Genomic DNA, 21514 nt, shown 5'->3' on the forward strand with positions numbered 1-21514 from the left:
ATTTCATTTTATTTCCTAAAATATTTTTATTTCGTACATACGAAATATTTGAAGATAAAATCCAGTTTCGGCTTCTTACACATATTATTAAGACGACCAGAAACACATTGAATATACAGACACTGATATTCTAAACAAGAAAATATATTTAATATGTAAGTTTAATCGTAGAAATATTTTATTAGTCGGAACATCTTACAATGCAGCAAACTCAGGAATGTCCCTTTAAGCAAATGTAACAAAGTGCATGGCATCGCTTGGATATCTTGGGCCGAGCACTGCCCAAGATGTCCCAATTGGGACATTTTGGGCTTCATCATGCCCCTCCATATTCGATGCAAAGCTACATATGGATCATGCTATCTGCTACAGATACAGACGTAGTTGCCTTAGCTATTGCAACAGTGGGTGTACTTGAGAGATGTGAACAGTGGGTGGCTTTTAGAATAGTGTATACATACCTGCTCACCTCATCCCGACCAAATTGGTAGGGCAAAGGGAATGGGGATTAGTTCTTCTCCAATTGGAGAAAAGAAAAATGTGGTGGCATGTATTTATGTGATGGATGAATGTCATAGTTTTGTTGATATATTGCATATCGTATTTTTAACACACCCTCACTACACCCTCTTCTCTCTCACCAACTACTAACAAACCAACTAACAACTAACCAACTGGCCTGGACAGACAGCCCAGATATCTGAGATGTGTATCCAGGATAGCGTGCTTGAACCTTAATTATTTCTCGCTTCAGCCAATGCACCACGACTGGTACATCAAAGGTCGTGGTATGTGCTATCCTGTTTATACAATGTTGCATATAAAAGATCCCTTGCTGCTAATCGAAAAAGAATAGCCTATGAAGTTGCGACAGCGGGTTTCTTAGATCTTAATATATGTGTGGTCTTTAACTTTAACCGCGTCAAACGATTAGTGGTTCTTCGTGTACTGCTGGATTTTTATATAGCAATGACCTTAAGTGGTCATCCGTATAGGTGGCCCATCCACAGATAGTAAGCTCACGAATGCTCTTGGAACTTTATGGGTCACCTGGGAAGTTCAACAACAACAACATCTTTAATATAGCAACTTCAACATATGGAGATCATCATGCGTTTCACCCACCTGCTCCTTTGAGTGGACGAATGGCGGACTGTTCATAAATATCACCATTCCTCTCCCTCCTCACCCCATCATTCCTTCCCATACCTATCCCAACAACCTTTCTTTATGTACATTATAGTGTGCCCACAACAGTTGTATGGATAACCTGGGAAGGATGGGGGGGGGGGTGACGCCGTGTCAGGATGCGTTAGGGCGAAGGTGGTCTCGGCCGTTAGGCTTGCCTGGTAGGAGGCCTCCCCCGCCCCCCCCCCCCCCCCTCCCCCGGCGCGCTCTACTCATGGAAATCGGGCCCAGCAATTTTGGGTACTTTCCTGGTATTGGAACGTCAGCAACCTGTCCGCCAAGCCCACCCCTTTGCGAAACCTTCTTCCAGGGCCTAATATATAATTGATATTAATTAAATACATTAATTAGAGCACCGGCTAAAGATGTCCCAATTAGGAAATTTTGGGCTTCAACATGCCCCTCCATATTCGATGCATATTAGCAAAGCTACGTATGGATCATACTATCTGCTACAGATACAGACGTAGTTGCCATAGCTATTGCAACAGTGGATGCACTTGAGAAATGTGAACAGTGGGTGGCTTTAAGTACAGTGTATACATACCTGCTCATATTATCCCGACCAAATTCATAGGGTAAAGGGAATGGGGATTAGTTCTTCTCCAATTTGGGAAAAGGAAAAAATTACCTGTACATGTCATGGCCTGTATTTATGTGTTGGATGATTACCTAGATGAATGTCATAGTTTGGTTGATATACTGCATATTGTGTTTTTAACCACAAACATTAACGTTGTTGCCTATGGGATTGTATATGGTATAGTATAACCTATAACGGTATTCCAGTCGCCTATCTTGACGGAAAGCCTCGAGTTCAAAAGTCGATCGATCGAGATAGTAAGTCGATTGATCGATATAGTATGTCGATCGATCGAGATATCAAGTCGATCGATCGAGATAGTAAGATCTATCGAGATAATAAGTTGATCGATCGAGATAGTAAGTCGATCGATCGAGATTTTAAATCGATCGATCGAGAAAAATAATTTGATGTGATGTCCTTTCCCAGCCACCGTAAGTCGATCGATCGAGATAGTAAGTCGATCGATCGAGATAGTAAGTTGATCGATCGAGATAGTAAGTCGATCGATCGAGATTTTAAATCGATCGATCGAGAAAAATAATTTGATGTGATGTCCTTTCCCAGCCACCGTAAGTCGATCGATCGAGATTGTAAGTCGATCGATCGAGATAGTAAGTTGATCGATCGAGATAGTAAACGATCGATCGAGATATTAAATCGATCGATCGACAAAAATAATGTGATGTGATGTGATGTCCTTTCCCAGCCACCGTAAAAACGAAAGTCCGATTCTGAAGTGATCTTATTTATCACAAACTATTATTATTTAATTTTAACGAAGGAAGGAAGCAAGGTATGTTTTATTTAACGACGCACTCAACACAGATTAAGGGGCGGAAGGTAGCCCAATGGTAAAGCGTTCGCTTGTTGGGGGGCGGTGGGGGGGGGGGCTAGGATCAATCCCCGTTGGTGGGCCCATTGGGCTATTTCTCGTTCTAGCCAGTGCACCACGATTGGACCGCACGCGCATTCTGCATCCAGTCTATATGAACCTTTAGAAATTGTAATATTTTGCAGTTTCAAATCATATGCAAGAACGTAGCTTTGCAAAGAAAGGGAGATAAACATTTTATAAAGTGTTGTGGCTACCTCGGAATTATTATTCCCCTTTCAAACTGCGAAGCTTTAAATATTTCCAAATAATTTCATTTAATAAACATTAATTAAATTGCATTTAGTCTTCTGTTCATGTCCAAACGTGGGATAGAAAAAATAATATACCTAAATTCGTGTGATGTTTCTAAATAAAGTTTGTTTAAAGCTTGTTTTATTTAACGACATCACTAGAGAACATTGATGTATTAATTATCGGTTATTGGATGTCAAATATTTGGTAATTTTGACGTATAGTCTTAGAAAGGAAACCCGCTACATTTTCCCATTAGTAGTAACGTATCTTTTATATGCACCATACCACAGACAGGATAACACATACCACGGTCTTTAATATACCAATCGTGGTGCACTGACTGGATCAAGAAATAGCCCGATGGGCCTACCAACGAGGATCGATCTCACACCGACCGCGCATCAAGCGAGCGCTTTACCACTGGGCTACGGCCCGCCCCTGTTTCTAAATAAGTAGATTTCTTTGGGGGAAACAATGTAATGAAAGGTATACACATTTCGAGAGACCGAGACTGAGTGCGTTTCATTTTAGCCAGATTTGAGGGTTTATTATTATTATTATTATTATTATTTATTATTATTTTACTTCTTCAGCATGTTTGTTATAACATGCTATGATATTAATATCATCATAATAAACCTTGATATTGGTATTATTATATAACTTTTGGGAAGTGATAAAGCTATATAGAAGAAGCATTTGACAGCAGACACGACCTTTTCACTATGCCTTGTGCAGAGATACGATTTGGAAAATAATAAGTGTTTTGTCGGTCAGATATGTAATTATATCCAGTTATTAATTTTTAAAAACATTTCATGTGTTATTGAATTTATTATTTCAGCTCTTGTTATTATATATGTCACGGAATAATTACTTTAATTTTATCATTGAACAATTACAGTATTCAGTTTTCGCTAAGGATATTTGGAAAATCATTATGTGAACCAATTGAATTTATTGTTTAATGGATGACATATTTAATTGTTGTCATGCATTACTAAAGTGATGTGTGGGACATCCAAACAGCATAGAATCATTGATCAGATGTTATACAGATTTAAATGTGTACAAATTGTTTATCATGGCATATACTGTTTGGTATATCCCTACCGAACGTTGAGTGGTATATTCATGTGTATCAGTCACTGCATAAGTTTTAAAATTCCATCTCTCATAATTAGATAACGTTACTATTAATTAGATAACATTAATTATGTTGGTTTGTTAACATTAGTGTAAAATACATGCACATTCACTGCAAAAAGTGTTCGACAACACAGTGACAGTCGTTCAGTTAAATAGTTTAAGTTGATACAAATGCAACCTGTGATGTTTTTACTGTTTTTAAGTGGAAACAGAATAATATATAAGTTATTAAACTGTGTCTAAAACACCAGACAGAAATTTGTCAGCCACAAGGATCCCCCAGTTACGCGGAGGGATTTAAATTTTACCAACCAAAAATGGCGAATCGTACGGTGAAAGATGCTCATTCGGTTAAAGGAACGAATCCTCAATATTTGGTTGAAAAAATCATACGGACTCGGATATACGAATGTAGATATTGGAAAGAAGAATGTTTTGCACTCACAGGTACTTCTGATACGCTATCCACAATGTATAGTTAATGTTATAATAATTATATCTACTCTAATCATATTACCGTTATAATCTTATTATCGAAACCGACCTTGGTGGTGTAGTGGTTAAGGCTAGTAGGTACTGCAAGCCTGGAAATAAGTGTCCGGTCACGGTCATTGTCCGGTACGTATTTGTGATTTGTCACGATTTGACAGTCGCGTATTTAATATTAGCGGTCATCTTGTCCGGCACAAAAACTGCTATTTTTATTTTGTCTTAGCCGATTTCTCTATATTTTGAGAAAAAAAAGAGAGGCATATTTTGAATATTTTCCGACTAGTGTGCACGTGCACGAAGCTTACATTAGTTTTTATGGTAACTAAATACAAACGAGAAGGCATTTACGTTTTCCACGAGAAAAAACAACACACAAATTGTTTTTGTCTATTAATAGACACGCCTAATGACCTCACCTCGGCGAATCATTGGTTCAATGGTTGACACAAACAGCGTGATAATTATAAGCGTCTTTTAGCACTAAAGTTTACCTTTAAAATTAACTGACAATTAATTGATTCCGATTATAATTATTTAATGGAATGTTATTGTACCTCTAAAACGGAACGGTCACACATCGGGTCATTATTAATATTATTTTGGGGGAAGAGACACCTCAACCGATTACTACAGCTGGTGTCTATTAATAGAGCGGGGCCGCGTTGCACACCAAAAAACCCACTGTGAACGCTACGCATTTCTGCTCAACTATGCACAACGAATAGATCTGCACGCAAACATATTTAAATACAAGGAAGAAAACACCCAAACGTACTACTAAAAAATTTATAACTTTTATTTCCTTGACGAATTGGCAGAAATCGCGTCTCGTGAAATATGTCTGCTGCACTTACGCTGCTTATACGGAACGCGGGTCCGATCAGAAAATCGTTAATCGGCAAATGTGTTCCGAGTGACCCGAATAGCCAACAGCACGAAATTTTTGCCCCCCCCCGAGCGAAGTTAATTATGTCAGTAAATAACATAAAATAACAAATCAACAGAAGACGTCTTATACTTTATACGGGTCAATATATATTTAAAAATAATAACAATAAAACGTGAAACCGAGAATATAGTGACGTCATCGCCCGTGCATGCACAACGGATATCACGTGGTGTCCGTAAAGGTAAAGAATTTAGAATGTCGAAAAAGATAACATCTTTTTTTGATAAAACTACAAGTGTAGCAAGTACAAGTAGTAGTACGTTGTGATACTAATGTCGGTAGCGAAACATCAGATTCATCCCCACAAATTACCAGCATTACAAAGAAGCAGGTTAGAACTCTACGATCAACAACGTTGCAAAAATGGATAAATGACGACTTGGTAAAAACTAATGCATCCGTTTGGTTAAAACACGAAACAAATTCTAAAGGTGAGGTGACCGTAATGAGGTGTGTCGTCTGCACACAGTTTGAGAAAGAGATACGGTGTAGTAGAGATTTCACTGACGTTTGGATAAGAGGGTCTACAAACATGCGCTTATCAAATGCTAGAGACCATTCTTCAACAAACTACCATAAACATGCATACAAAACTTTACGTCAAGGACATGAACGCTAGGGGTGAATGTGTTGAACATCTTCACAATGTATTTGAACCAGACCCCCAACAACAAACGCATGGTGACAGCTTTTGTAGTATGACTAAAGTACAAGAACTTCACACAAATAAAAAAATTTGAAATAGCATATTTTATTGCCAAAAAAGAGCTCCCATTCTCTGTGTATGAAGATTTGATTAAACTGGAAACTTACCATGGTGTAGATATAGGTGATCAAGCTTACACTAACCGTAAACAATGTGCAGAATTTGTGGACATTCATGGACAGTTTATAGCATCAAAGCTGCATGATGATCTTTCAAAAGCCAAATTCTATAGTGTTTTAACAGATGGGAGCACAGACAAGTCTGTTACAGAAAAGGAAGTTGTATATGTACTGTATTTTGATCCTTATTCTAAAAATGATGAAATTGAAGTGAAGCTTTCATTTCTTTACCTAAAAGATGTCAAAAAGGGAGATGCACCTGGAATACTTGGTGCAATTGAGGAGAGTTTTCACTCACTGGGTATCATGCCAAGTGAACTTTATTCAAAGCTTATTGGTTTTGGTGCTGATGGTGCATCAGTCAACAGTGGTAATAAAAGTGGAGTAAAAGCACTTCTGGAACAAAAAGCACCATGGCTAATATATACATGGTGTGTGGCTCACAAATTAGAATTGGCCCTGAAAGATGCCTTAAATACTACCGTATTTCAAAAGGTGGACAATATGCTGCTGAGGTTGTATTACCTTTACCATAAATCTCCCAAAAAACTACAGGAACTGAAAACTTTGCACAATTTAGTCAAAGATACATTTGAATTTGAAGAGGGCTCTCTGAAACCAAAAACGTGCTTGTGGTACAAGGTGGATTTCTTTCAAGTTGTCAGCACTGCGGATGGTCCTGGATAAATATGGTGTTTACATGCAACATCTACAGCACTTAGCTGGTGACAAAAAATGTAAAGATCATAAAAAGATATGTGGTTATCTGTGTGAGTGGAATTCTAGTCGCATGCTTTGTATGTTGCATTCTTTATTGATGTCCTGAACCCAGCAGCTATATTGTCCAAAGCATTTCAAGAAGATGTTATTGACAGTGTTGGAGTTCTACATAATATCAAGTGTTCTGAAGAATCTCTTGATCAATTGTTAACTAGGTCTTTTGAGGATCTTCCTGCTGTTAAATTTCTGTTTGGAAAGTTACAAAAGACTGATTCAGTGTACACTTATCAGGGGATAGAATTCACTAAAACAAGTTTTCTGAAGGCCACTGAAGATGTAAAATCAGCAAAGAATACCATTATAAATGCTGTACACTGTGCCATGGATTCCAGACTAAAGGGTGCCAGCAGTATACAACTGAATAATGTTGCCACTATATTAAACACTGAACACTGGAAATCAAATGTTGATGTGGCAGGTGTAGACTTTACGGATGTCAATGTTACTGAACTGATAGAGAACTTTCAGCCTGTATTGCTGAAACAAGGATTTCTCCAGATGCCTCTCCTCAAAATATTCTAGAGGAATGGCACGACATGGTCAGGTACACACTGGACTTTTTACAGCCACATAAAAGTTGTTACAAAAAAACCTGGAAAATTTTGTTTAACTGCTCTAAGTCCACTAAGTGGAAGAATATACTGACTTTCATTGAACTTTTGTTTTCTGTACCAGTTTGTAATGCAAAACTTGAGAGAATGTTTTCTCGCTTAAAAAGAACAAAGAGTCATAGCAGGTGTTCTTTAGGTGAGGACAGGTTAACAAATATCCTACGAATTGTTGAGGAAGGTCCCCCACTGGGATCATTTGATGTAAGCCCTGTAGTTCATCTGTGGAACCAGGTGAAAAGGAGGAGACCAAATCAGAAGAAAAGGCAAATGTACAAAAAGAGACCCCCAAAAGTAAAATACCAGAAACTAGAAACTGAAAGAAAGGAGATTAGTGGATCTGATTCGGAGTCTGGTGACACAAGTGAAAGTTTTAGTGATAATGAAAATGTATTCTGTTTATCTGACAGTAGTGACAGTTCAACATTTGAAGGTTTCCTGCCTACGGATACTATAACATGAACGATATCATAAACTAGAAACTAGAAACCGAAATCAGATACAAGTCAAAGTTATGCTGACAACATTGTTTCTTATCTGATTCTGACAACAGTGGCTGCTTAAGATTTGAAGGTTTCTTACCAAAGTGATATTGGCAGTTGTTGATCTGAATACAATAACAATGACCATATAAGTAATTTATCAGTCATACTATAATTTCATGCATTTATTAATATTACAGGATTAATAAAAGATAAATAACATTCTAAAATTTGTAATAATTGCTTTCGATATTTACACACTGGCATGCAATTTGGTGACAGGTACATTTTAATTTGTGACAGGCACAAACTGACTGATATAGGACAGCTTGACAGGCACGGTCCAAATAATTATTTCCAGGCCTGTACTGGATTCCCACCCAGTCAGTGGGTAGGCGTAAGGCCACCACACTGACTTCTCTCTCACTAACAATTACGCATTTACGGTGGACGACAGTCGCCTTTCGCACCCTTGTTTTGGCTTCGTACACAATTAAACCTATCCAATAGGTTTTTTTTAATGATATATTTGACAAAAGGTACTTTTTATTTCATTTGTCTTTTAAAATTTAAATATATTTTGTCTAGAATTTTGAAAAATAAAAACATACTGACTTGTAAACAGCATTGTCTGCTTGTTATAGAATTTTGACAGGGGTCATGGTTAGTACTAGTACACTAGTTTTTATTTTAATGTGACGAAGCATTGTAATAATATAGCTCATTTTTAATTTGAATGACGTCAGTATTCCAAAGACGTCACTTTGCATCTCCTTACAATAACCATAAACTGGGTACATGATGTTTCCATTTTAAGAATGCTGGAAATATTCCAGTGCTATTGAAATTTTTTGTTTGAACATTACTATGTACCTGAATATATTTGAAGAAAATCTTTTGATTAAAAATTGTACCGTATACAAAATATGGATTTCAAGTGAAATTATAGTGATATATGCTATATTTATTGTGTATGAAGCTAAAACAGGTGCAAAAAGTGACTGTCGTCGACCTTAACTTGAGTCACCTCTAGCCCTCCCTTATGATATGTGTTGTAGGGGAGGGCTAGAGAGGACTGTAATACTTAGTAATTGTTGACAACCAAATGGTAGCCAGCTAAAATACAAATGTTTTTCTAAATCTGATAACACAGAGCTTTAGTTTGATTATTCTTAATTCCAGTCATGACATTAAACTTACATGTTGTTAACACACTTTGCTCAACATCATCACAATAAAGTACAGTGCAGGTTTGTTTCGCATCGAGGTGTCATGTTTTTTTGTATAGCCCTCCCCTATAACATCGTTACATGTCAATAAGGGGAGGGTTGGAGGAGATTATCTGAGCTAACTAACAATTGACCCACTGCCCTGGACAAACAGTACAGATAGCTGAGATGTGTGCCCAAGACAGTGTGCTTGAACCTTAATTGAATATAAACTGTACGAAAATGGCTATAATGGAAATGAAATTATCGACACATTCTATTTTTTATTCACCTTCCTTTGGTCAGCTTTTCTCAGTCTCTTTCAGATGGTCTCAGAGCAAAAGTTCCTCTCATTTCCTTTTTAAAACAAATGTTTGTAAAAAAAAGTTTTGTTTTATGTTATGAATATTACTATGTTTGGGTTTCATTCAAAAATACTAAGATAATGTTTATATTTCGTAATCCAATACTTCAAGGGTGAAACTCTTTTATGTTAATCTTGTTAATTTGATTATTCTTTTGTTAATGTTATGTGTCTCTGCTGTTTTGCAAAATGCTTAGGTATTTCTACATGTACTTCTAGAACCCTCAATTGTTGGTTCAGCAAATTACTTTCACATTTACCTTGGACATAACCAGAGAACCAGAGATCGCTAACCAATTTTAAAACATTAAACAGTAGTTGCTTATCAATTTTCAGTTGACTAAATATATCGCTAATAAAGATTTTCAAAACAAAATGTTCCCTCATTGAAATGACTCAATTGAAAATCATCTAAGTTTTAACTGGCCACTTATGCCTGGTTAACTTCATTGTTACATGTAGCAGGGATAGCTCTGGGTGAGCAAACCATTTCGCCAAATTGTCTATTAAACTTTAAAAATAGCAGAAATCAACAGATTTTTTTTATTTTAATGTCAATTATTACCTGAAATTATTTCGCCAAATTAAAATAAAATTCCCAAATTGCTTTCAAAATTCGCAATTGGCGAATTTGGTGAGTGCCAGAGCTAGCCCTGTGTAGTTTGTGCACAATAATTTTCAAAATAGTTTTTCTTTTGGAATATAATAGTATTAATACATGTTTCATTCATAATAATTATTGTTGACATATATGTATGATCCTTTTCAGCTGCACTTTTGGTCGACAAGGCAATGGAACTGAAATATATTGGTGGTATCTTTGGTGGAAATATTAAGCCAACTCCATTTCTATGTCTGATCCTGAAAATGTTGCAGATCCAACCAGAGAAGGATATTGTGGTAGAGTTTATAAGAAATGAAGATTTCAAGTAAGTTTTTGTTGTGATTATCTTGTGATAATTTTCATTAGATTAATAATGTGGCATTTTGTCTGTTACAGGTTATAATATTACTATTTATTAGTAAAATACAAGTACATGTACCTTTTTCCATGATCTAAAGAATGTTAAAAGATACACAGTTTGTAAATGAAAGTGCTTTTCATCCTTCATTGAATGTTTATGTTGAAATAGTTTTAATAACCGTACTAATATTTTGTTATATTTTTAATATTTTATAACATTTTATTACATATTGTCGTTTTTGTTTTCAGGTATGTAAGAGCTTTGGGAGCAGTATATATGCGTTTAGTGGGAACATCGTTAGACTGTTACAAGTATTTGGAGCCACTTTATTATGATTACAGGAAGATGCGTAGAATGAACAGAAATGGCGGTATGTAACCTTATTTATTAGTGACACATGGTTCTCCAGTGTTTAGCTGGTAATAATTCTTTTTTTAAGTTAATGAACAGGCTTGAATCTAGTCGGCAAAATGGTGATTTATAAAACCAAAAAAAGCAGCTAGTGCTTATTCACACTGCGAGGCAGATCAACTGAAGAAAACTGGTTGAACACATGTTTGATTCTAAAAATCGAGTACAGAAAAAATCTTTCGCAAGTTTTTTTGCCAAATTGAAAAAAAATTGCAAAAACAATTTGCATTGTTTTTGGGGTTTTTTTTCGCAATTGGCGAACGACAGCACGAGCCCTGTATGAGTTACATAAATACAAACTCATTTCCTTTTTACGTAACCCATCACGACCATGTAACTGATGTCATAAATTCAATGCGCAAACGAAAAATGGGTTACGCAAAACTAGTTACGCAAACGATGCATGAACAAAATTATCGCTCTCGCTATTTTCCGAGGCCTGTTTTAGTTATTCTGACTCCTACACGATTGATTGATGATTAATTTATTGTTCACAGAGTTTGAAGTTCTGCACATGGATGAGTTTATTGACGAGTTGCTGAGAGAAGAAAGAATCTGTGATATCATTCTACCAAGAGTACAGGTGAACATCACTAACTAGTGTTAATCATTCTGTAGTAGGCTTCCATCATTTTGGGCGGAACTAAATCAAATACAACCATTCTCAGATCTGAGAATTTAAAATTGGCTCTAGCCATTTATGGGTTCAGCAAAAACAAATTGAGCGTATCCATTTCGTTTTTGCTGAACCCATCATAAAGGTGATTCAAGGTTGGTTGAGCATGTTTTACTGCATAGACTCGTTTAGTGGTCCATGATAAATTCAGTGATTAGAAATATATTTAGTGTGTGATTGAGCAAGGATATCAAATAACACAAAAAGCCTCTATTTCAATGTTCTGTATTATACCTTGTATATGTAGATGTGTTCTGTTAACTGTTAATGTTGTAAACCAAACAAGTTGACCTGTCTAGTGAATTTGAAGAAGAAAAGTTAGATTTGCTTATGCTAGCAGATGTGAATGTCTGCAGTGGAAATAGTAAGAAAGATTCCTTGCAGCAAAATGCTGCCTTAATGTTAGGAGTAACCTATATGATAGCGGCTGGTTTCCTCTCACTTTTTCTTGATAATTTTTTGAAGATATAGCATATGTTAGACAAAATAGCCATAGTTTTAAAATGTATTGAGATGTTGTTACACAAATATTCCATTTCCTTTTACAGAAGAATTAGTACTAATGAACAAAGGCCATAAAACCACGTAGCTACCTGTATCTAATAATGGTTCTGGGGCGGGACATAGCCCAGTGGTAAAGCGCTTTCTGGATGTGCAGTTGGTTTGGGATTGATCCCCATCGTTCCAGTCAGTGCACCACACCTGGTATATCAAAGGCCGTGGTATGTGCTGTCCTGTCTGTGGGAAAGTGCATGTAAAAGATACCTTGCTGCATGAGAAAAAATGTAGTGGGTTTCCTCTCTATGACTGAGTCAAAATAACTGTGTTTCACACCCAGTTGCCGATGATTAATAAATCAATGTGCTCTAGTTGTGTCATTAAACAAAAACAAACTTTTTCTAACAATTGTCCTGTTTCTATAGCAGTGACATTTAAACATACTTAATGCACATTTAGACATACTTAATGCAGACCAATTTGGAATGCTATATGGAGTAGGGGTATACTTTCTAGTGGAGGGGACACATTCTCTAGTAGGGGTTGGAGGACCAACCGTATTTTTATTTATGTTGATATAAGTAGGACAAAACAAACATAATTTTTTTTTTTTCATCCTCAAGTAGGCCTCCGCTTGTCTGTCATGTCTGCTTGTATTTTTGGCAATGTTTTAACTTTATCATTTATCTATATACATGTACTCTGTGCCTGGTGGGGTGGGATGTAGCCCAGTGGTAAAGCGCTCGTCTGATGCGCAGTTGGTCTAGGATCGATCCCCGGCTGTGGGGCCATTGTGTTATTTGTTGTTTCAGCCAGTGCACCACGACTGGTATATCTGTATATATGGTATGTCTGTGGGATGGTGCATATAAAAGATCCTTTGCTGCTAATCATAAAGAGTAGCCCATGAACTTGGTGACAGCAGGTTTCCTCGGATAAAAATATCTGTGTGGTCCTTAACTATATGTCTGACGCCATATAACCATAAATAAAATGTGTTGAGTACATCGTTAAATAAAACATTTCCTTCCTTCCTGTGCCTAGTAGTCGGATACGTCCAGTGTTAACATGTGATTAATACTGATTGTGCTGTTTGTTCAGAAACGCCAGGTGTTGGAAGAAAACAACCAGCTGGAGTCGCGAGTGAGTGCTGTGGAAGAGGATCTCGAAGACATGGAGACTGATGATGAGGAAGAACTTGTTAGAGTAAGACAATTCTCGCCAGGTTTCAGCAGGTTAAAAATATCAATAATTTAATAATTTATGGATTCCAGGATCAATGCTTAATAAAAACTTTTAAGAGTCTAGATTCAAAAACTTCAATAACAACACCTACAAATTGCATGGGTGACATCAGGGTTTCTGCCAGAGGGTAAAATGGGTATGGCGCTATACCCAAATGTTTTTGCATATTTTATATTTGCATGGGTGACATCAGGGTTTCTGCCAGAGGGTAAAATGGGTATGGCGCTATACCCAAAGGTTTTTGCATATTTTATATTTTTAAGTTAACCTTTTTAGAAAATTAATTACTCTTATTAATACTGTATGATTTTCTTAATCTTAACCCTAACTTAACCCATTTTCTTTCTGGGGTTGCATTCAATTCCATAGCACCATACCCCAAAATGTCTTTCTGGCAGGAACACTGAGTGTGGTGTCATTAAAAGATTTGAGTGAAGACCCTGGTTCTCAAACGCAAGCCTGAATTATTTTATTTTTATAATATTTAAAGAAGGTTAGAGCTATAATCCTCAAAATTATTAGCAGTTTAGAACAAATTTGGTCATAACAAATTGAAGACTCTTCAAAGAATTGTACTTCTTTTTTTCTAATACATTTTTCTATGGCTCGAAGTTCACGATGGCATTACAGCAATTACCATCATTCTCCCTACATTTGCTGCAAAGCGGTCTTAATTTCACCCCTACTTTATGGCAAAGGTCCAAAATTCCATTACAACTTTAATTTCTCACAGTTGCTAATCGGCAACATTATGTCAAGTTTTGTCAACAAAAGCTCCATTTTACACACTAGATTAAGGTCTTGTAAGACTCCATTTCAGTGTGAGGGGATGAGGGTGTATCTCAATTTGCCACCCTGCTATTTTGTAGCTTATGTGCTAGCAGTGTGTTTCCAGATCTCCAGATTTCATGGAAACAATCATATCTGGTGGTGTGTCACTAGGGTGTCAGCAAAATCAGGGAATTGAAAGTCTGTTACTCATTGGCATGTAACATCAGGGCTAGCCCTGCCACTAGCCAAATTCACCAGCTGTGAATTTTAAGCACAACTGGCAAATTTTAATTTAATTTGGTAAAATAATTTCATGTAATGATTAACATTTTATTGGAAAATAATGGTGTGTTGCTACAATTTTTGAAGTTTAATCAATACTTTTGCAAAAGTACCTGCACACCTAAAGCTGGCTCAGCCATGATTACCAAATCTGAATAATTTCCAGTGAGTACAGCTCACAAAACCAAATTGGTGTTTTCCATGACATTTGAAATCCCATGGCCTGGGTTTCCTCTAACAGCTTGACCAAGTGATTTAAAGACGGTTACAGCTATAATCCTCAAAATTATTAGCAGTTTAGAACAAATTTGGTCATAAAGTTAGTAGCCAAATTCTTATTTTATTTAGTGTAAACAAAATACAAGTGTCGAGCTGACCATAGGTATTCATGATTTAAAATGTGCTATGGTGCTGTTAAACAAATATTTTTCAGTATTTTATTTTTTAAATATTTTATTGATGAAATAAAATAAAAAAGCAATTATGGATGAATGAAAATGGAGATTTGGTTGGTTTAGAGTAAATAACTTATTTCTTTAGAGTTGGCCGGAATTAAGATCCTAGGAAATAATTAGGTATTGGTGGTATAATATAGTACAGGAAATGTTTGTCATATTACAATATTTTATTTGTGGCATCATTTGTAACACTGCTAAATAATTACAGGATTCTCGAAGAAGTCCAACTCCAGAAAAGTCTCAGAGACACAGAGACGCTGACAAAATAACGAGAAGTCCCTCGCCTAGAATCAGACGCAGTCGTTCAAGGTCTCCACATAGAAGGTAGGTTAAATTAAAAAATTATTAATGGATCAGCTCGTCCATCAGATTCTAGCAAGGCAGCTTTTAGTAGGTAACTTGATTTTTGCATGTTATGATTCAAAAGTTTAACTTCTTCTCAGAAGCAGGGTTCCCACTGTTGCTAGCCAAAGTTAGTTATTGGTTAATTTTTACAAACAGTGGCAAGTAAAATATATAGCTTGCTAAAGTTTGAGGAACATGGTGGTAGAGTTTTGGAAAACCGGATGTTAATAAGCTTTTTATATTTTTGTCTGAAACTTGTTTTTGTGGTAATTTATAGTAAACTGATATTGTAAAAAGAGGTGAGGGGGGGGGGGGGGGGGGGGATTTTTAGGAAAACATTTTAATACTTAAAATGAATAACAACTGAAGACATTTTTTATTTAAGTCACTTTTAACTCGCATAATGAAAATAAGAAACATCAATATTATTATTTAGATGTTTAACAGTTGTTTTTACAAATATATAAGTATGTTTGTGAGCAGGTATTGAATACCTCTTGTAAAACCGTATTTTAGCTTGTAATCTTTGTTCCAGAGATCGGGAGGAAAGGCGACACGATCGAGACAAAGACCGAAAACGTCACAGGTCACCAGGTTAGTGTTTGTTGTTGTTGTTCACAGTATTTAACTGATGAATTGTTTTGGTCAGGGGCGGGACGTAGCCCAGTGGTAAAGCGTTCGTTTGATGTGTGGTCAGTCTGGGATCGATCCCAGTCGGTGGGCTCATTGGGCTATTTCTCGCTCCATCCTGTGCACCATGGCTGGTATATCAAAGGCTGTGGTATGTGTTGTCTTGTCTGTGGGATGGTGCATATAAAAGATCCCTTGCTGCTAATCGGAAAGAGAAGCCCATGAAGTGGCGACAGCGGGTTTCCTCGCTCTATACCGGTGTGGTCCTTAACCATGTCTGATGCCATATAACCATAAATAAAATGTGTTGAGTGCGTCGTTAAATAAAACATTTCATTCCTTGTTTTGGTCAGGTCTTCTACTTTACATTAGTGTAGAGTCAAATATCTGTATTATACTAATGCTTAAAAAGACTCTTGTGAGGTTGTTGCTGTTGTAACATGTATCCATCTAGTACTGTAGCATTTTAAAGACTACTGCAGTGAAACCCCCTAAACCGGAAACCCTTAGGACCAAGTAAAAAGTCTGATTTTAAGAGGTATTCGGTTTAGAGATATTTATAAACGTGCAGCAAAACATGTCCGGTTTTGAAGGAATTCCGGTTTACGGAGGGTCCAGTTTTGAGATGTTTTTCTGTATTACATATTTTATTAATTTTCTTGTTTAGAATATCAGTGACTGTATATTCAATGTGTTTCTGGTTGTGTTAATGCTTGTTGAAGTCAGAATTAAAAAAATTTCTCCCAATAATATCATACATATGAAAAAAAAGGACTAGGAAATCAGCTATTACAAATCATTAGGATGATCAGAAAAACACTGGATATAGAGACACTGATGTTCTAAGCAAGAAAATCTATTTCAAGTATAATTTTAATACATTGTAGTTAAAATGGCCTTGTTAGTAGGAGACATCTTATAATGGTATCAAACACAGAACAGTTCCTTTAGCACATAATTTTAGTGGGTCACTGTCAGTGGTAGTTTTAAAATTATGCTGAAGATTTTTTATATTCTTGAACAGTTGTCATTACTAAAAATAATCGTCTTTCAACAACCTCAAATTATAATAATAAACACAGGATTATAAATGTTGTGGTTCCAAATACTATTGTATATTTTTCATTATTCAATGAACTGAAACTGAGAAAAGTGTTGTGTCAGATGTTTACCAACTGTTATTTATGTTTGCAGGAAAGAAGCACAGAGAAGAAGATGATAGGTATATGTTTTTCATGTGCCTGTCAGAAATTACACAAGATGTCACAAAACATGGGATATCTATGCAACTCGCATGAAGATCGCTGTGGAAATTTATTGATAAAAAATATGCTGTCATTTACTATTTTGATGGTTATAAAATAGCATGAGCTGTTGTAGTCAAGTTAGTTTGTTCTCTTGTGGCCTGATTATAAAGTTTTGAATGCCAGTAATAAGATCTAACCTGCTTTTGATATTTGAGTACAAAACACCAACTGTGACATATGGTGCACATGATCCTCTCATCAATATAGCATACCTCAAAGTTATTATATACAATCAGATCCTGATAGCATGGATCAAGATAAACTATTATGTATTTTGTGTCATGGGACAATTTGTCGACCTCAAGATTACCTGGCCCCATTCCACGAGGCAATCTTAGCCCTAAGATTACCTTAAGCGCATAGCTACCCTATGCACTTAAGTTGATCTTAGGGCTAAGATCGCTTCGTGGAACGGAGCCCTGGACTAACGAGGTTTGAGTGTAGATTGTGTATTTATATTTTCAGAAGACACAAGAGCAAGAAAAGTAAAAAAGACCGGAAAGACGATGATCACCGGAGTCATAAACACAGACACGAAAAAGACGGCAGACATCATCACAAGGATCGCCGAGACCGGGACGAGAAGGATCGCAGAGGTCGTGAGGACCCCGATGTCAGAGAAGCTAATGAACTCCGGGCAAGGCTGGGTATGGTACCTTTGAGACCTTGAGAGAACGTGCCGTTTAGCATAACGAACTCCAGAAAAGGCACCTTTAAAACCTTGAGTGATCTTACTGTTTAGCATAACAAACTCTGGGCAAGGTGCCATTGACATCGCGAATGAACTTACTGTTTAGAACGTGGACTTAGTGTTCATTTGGTGAAGATAGATTACAGCAGTTTGGATTCAAATCTGGCAGTTGATCAGTAAAATGTTATGCAAGCACAATTTGGTAATGAATGGGTTTACTGGTTCGATTATTGTGACTGTTGACTTGATGACTGTTGTACCTGTGACATCAGATTTCCACTGGTGCAAAGGAATTTGTACATTTTATAAATGGCAGCCTTGGGACGTTAATAGTTGTGCAACATCAATATTAAAACATGAACTGTTGTGCAACATCAATATTCAAACATCAACCGTTGTGCAACATCCATATTGAATTATGTTCATCAAATGCACTGTTGTATTACATATTGGGCCGAATTTATGCTTAAACACCTGCATTTAAGAAAAACAGGCTTTATAAATCCGACCTTTATTTTTTATTTTTAATAAAAACAATTGTCCATTTATTGAATTCACTGTCATTTTACATTAAAACGTCTATAAACCAAATGCACTGTGGTTTGTTTTGTAAAGAGTACGTGTTTATTATGGTACATTTTAAATTAGGAAGTTTCATTTTAATACCGTTTTAAAGAAAAGAAAAACCTTGAAATGGACCTGAATCAAACATAAAAAATAATGCTGTTGTTAAACAACGGTGTGATTATTTTGTTTCTTACTATGCAAAGATTAAACAAGTGAACTTGACTGTTATAGTTGCTGCGTCTCCTTTTTTCATTAGAAGTTTTATACATGGGTCTCACACAGTAAAATGGACAATGAATCTCTTTACCCATTCAATCTTTGTTGGTGGTTTGACACACTTGAGAGAAAGTTGGCACTCTGTTTACCAAATGAATGCTGTACCAGCCATATACGGGGACATGCATTGACTTAGATTAATGTAAACAAAACCAATCCAGTTTACAAACTTAAAAAAAAAAAAAAAATTCCCTGTTTACTTCTTTTTGTGGTGGTTGTTTCACAAATTTCATAAGACAATGTGGAAAGAAACATTCAAGCACTTTTAAACCAGGGCTCACGCTGTCGGTAGCCAAATTAGCCATTGGCTAATTTTTAAAAAAAATGGCTAATAAAATTTGCAAGTGGCTAAAATTTTGGCTAAGCCATTTTCTGTCTTCTGATGTGAACAAAGGGTTACATAATCTATCCGACACCTTAAACATAATAATACTACCAAATATTCAATTAGCGTAATAGCGATCTCACGACCGGTAACGAGAAACGGTGTCATGCAGAATACAGCGTAGGCCTTATGATGTTTGCGTATTTTAATCAACCGCAACAACATGGCACAAATTATGAAATTGTTTGGGGTGGGGAATTGACGGGTCACTTAAAAAAAAAGCAAAGAAAAAAAAATTTGAAACTAACATAAAGATTGCTATTTAAAGAAATATTGAGCTCTATATATATAAAAAAAAAAAAAAGCTCTCAAATTTTATTTGGGAAGAAAGAAAAAAAAAACCCACCATCCATAAACATCCAACCCACCCCCATATTTCTGTATGTTTGTTAATTTAATGTCATAGGCCTTAGAAGTAGGGGTGGGTGTATGGGGTACTGGCTTCAAACTCTGAAAATATTGCATAATCCCATATCAAAGTAATATATTAACTGCCCCTACCCCCATTGTGGTTTTGTTATTCCTATTTATTCCAGTTTGTACACAATTAGCTGAAAAAAGATACATTTTCATATTCATATATAAATACTCAATACAGTACTGCGTAAAACAAATTTGGCTAAAGCATTTTCAATATGGCTAATAAAAATTCCATTTGGCTAATATTTTGGCTACAGGTATTTTTGATCCAGGGTGAGCCCTGTAAACCCTCTGAAATTACAATTTTCAAGGCCCCTTTGCATTTTCCATATTCAGTTGACGGTAACACATGGTCTCATATATTTCTGTTGGTATTCACAACAGTATATCCCAACAATTTTTTTTATTTGTGATAAAATTACAAGAAAATAAATTTGTGGAAGGTAAATTTATATATTTATCAGTATAAATATGCAATTCAAGCACTCCCGAGATGATTTTCTTCGTATTCAAGTCCTTTTCATGGGTTTTGACAAATTCAAGGGCTTTTCATTATGATCATTCAAATTCAAGCACTTTTAAAACCTGTATGAACCCTGTTTTAAAGTTGTGCAAGGCATCTTCCTAAAATGTAATTTCTGTTGGTGTGTGTGGCAACTTTGGCCCAATATCAATTAGTGTTTTAAATAATGGAATAGGCACTGGTTAAACAGTGACAGCCCTTGCTTGGGCTTGAAAATGCTTAAATATTATATAGATGAAAACACAGACAAATATGAGACCAGTTGGTCGATTCAAATAAGGACTGAAGCTTCAGCCCTGTATTGAAATTGTTCTGGTGCAGGACAACATGTTCTAAACATTCTGAAGAGGAGAGAATGTGTGCCTGTTCTCATACCCCACACTACCTCGCATAGTAGTGCAATGAGAACGGGTTTCTAGCTGTTTTCGAACACACAACAAATGTGATGACTAAGAATATTCATTAAAGTAGATAGCATAAGTTTATACATGTCAAAAACACTGATCACAGTGAGCTGTAGAATTGACGTCTACAATTAGTTTTTCACTAGCACAGCTTTCATCCCACTCGTTTTGTTTAACGACACCACTAGAGCACATTAATTAATCATTGGCTATTTGATGGCAAACATTTGGTAATTCTGACAGTCATCAGGAAACCCGCTACATTTTCCCATTAGTAGCATTTTATATGCAGTTTTCCATAGAAAGGATAGCACCTACCACAGCCTTTGATATACCAGTCCCCACTCATTAGTATGTAGACTATACATAATTAAACTTGCAATACAAGGCTAGTTTCACCATTTGCAATTTTTCAAACCAACTGGCAGTTTATTTAATTTGTGTGAAATAATTGTGCAAGTTCTAACGATTGATATCACCACTCTTAGCATAATTGCCCAACTCATTTTTAAGAGCATTTGAGAAAAATGGGGGGAAAAACGATTTTTATACAGATAGAAAAGTAAGTTGTTTTGTTTAACGACACCACTAGAGCACACTGATTTATTAATCATAGGCTATTGCATGTCAAACATTTGGTAAATTGTACATATAGTCTTAAAGAGGAAACCTGCTACATATTTCCATTAGTTGCAAGGGATCTTTTGTATATACCATTCCAAACAGGATAGCACATACCACAACCTTTTATAAACCAGTTCTGGTGCATTGGCTGGAACCAGAAATAACCCAATGGGCCCACTGATGGGGATCAATCCTAGACTGGTCGTGCATCAGGCAAGCACTTTACCACTGGGGTATGTCCTACAAAAATTAATTCTTTCAAAATTAATCGAATAA

The 21514-nt window shown here is 36.2% G+C and overlaps 1 protein-coding gene across 1 annotated transcript; it reads left to right on the forward strand.

Moving 5' to 3' along the window:
- The first annotated feature begins 4366 nt into the window (after window positions 1-4366).
- On the forward strand, window positions 4367-18630 carry LOC121375204 (pre-mRNA-splicing factor 38A-like). Its single transcript, XM_041502503.1, has 9 exons — window positions 4367-4499; window positions 10530-10689; window positions 10974-11095; window positions 11634-11719; window positions 13412-13516; window positions 15275-15390; window positions 15947-16005; window positions 17236-17263; window positions 17814-18630. Exons 1-9 carry the CDS (start codon window positions 4370-4372, stop codon window positions 18016-18018), a joined length of 1011 nt encoding a protein of 336 aa, XP_041358437.1. The 5' UTR covers window positions 4367-4369; the 3' UTR covers window positions 18019-18630.
- The last annotated feature ends 2884 nt before the right edge of the window (window positions 18631-21514 follow it).

Source organism: Gigantopelta aegis, chromosome 6, assembly GCF_016097555.1.
Source record: "Gigantopelta aegis isolate Gae_Host chromosome 6, Gae_host_genome, whole genome shotgun sequence".
Lineage (NCBI taxonomy): Eukaryota > Metazoa > Mollusca > Gastropoda > Neomphalida > Peltospiridae > Gigantopelta > Gigantopelta aegis.

What these genes read in the sequence shown, in the direction of transcription:
- LOC121375204 (XM_041502503.1), top strand. Translation starts at nt 4,370, where the DNA reads ATGGCGAATCGTACGGTGAAAGATGCTCATTCGGTTAAAGGAACGAAT. An exon ending in ATAAGAAATGAAGATTTCAA is followed by an intron (nt 10,690 to 10,973) that starts GTAAGTTTTTGT and finishes TTTTGTTTTCAG; the next exon opens with GTATGTAAGAGCTTTGGGAG. An exon ending in ATGAGGAAGAACTTGTTAGA is followed by an intron (nt 13,517 to 15,274) that starts GTAAGACAATTC and finishes AAATAATTACAG; the next exon opens with GATTCTCGAAGAAGTCCAAC.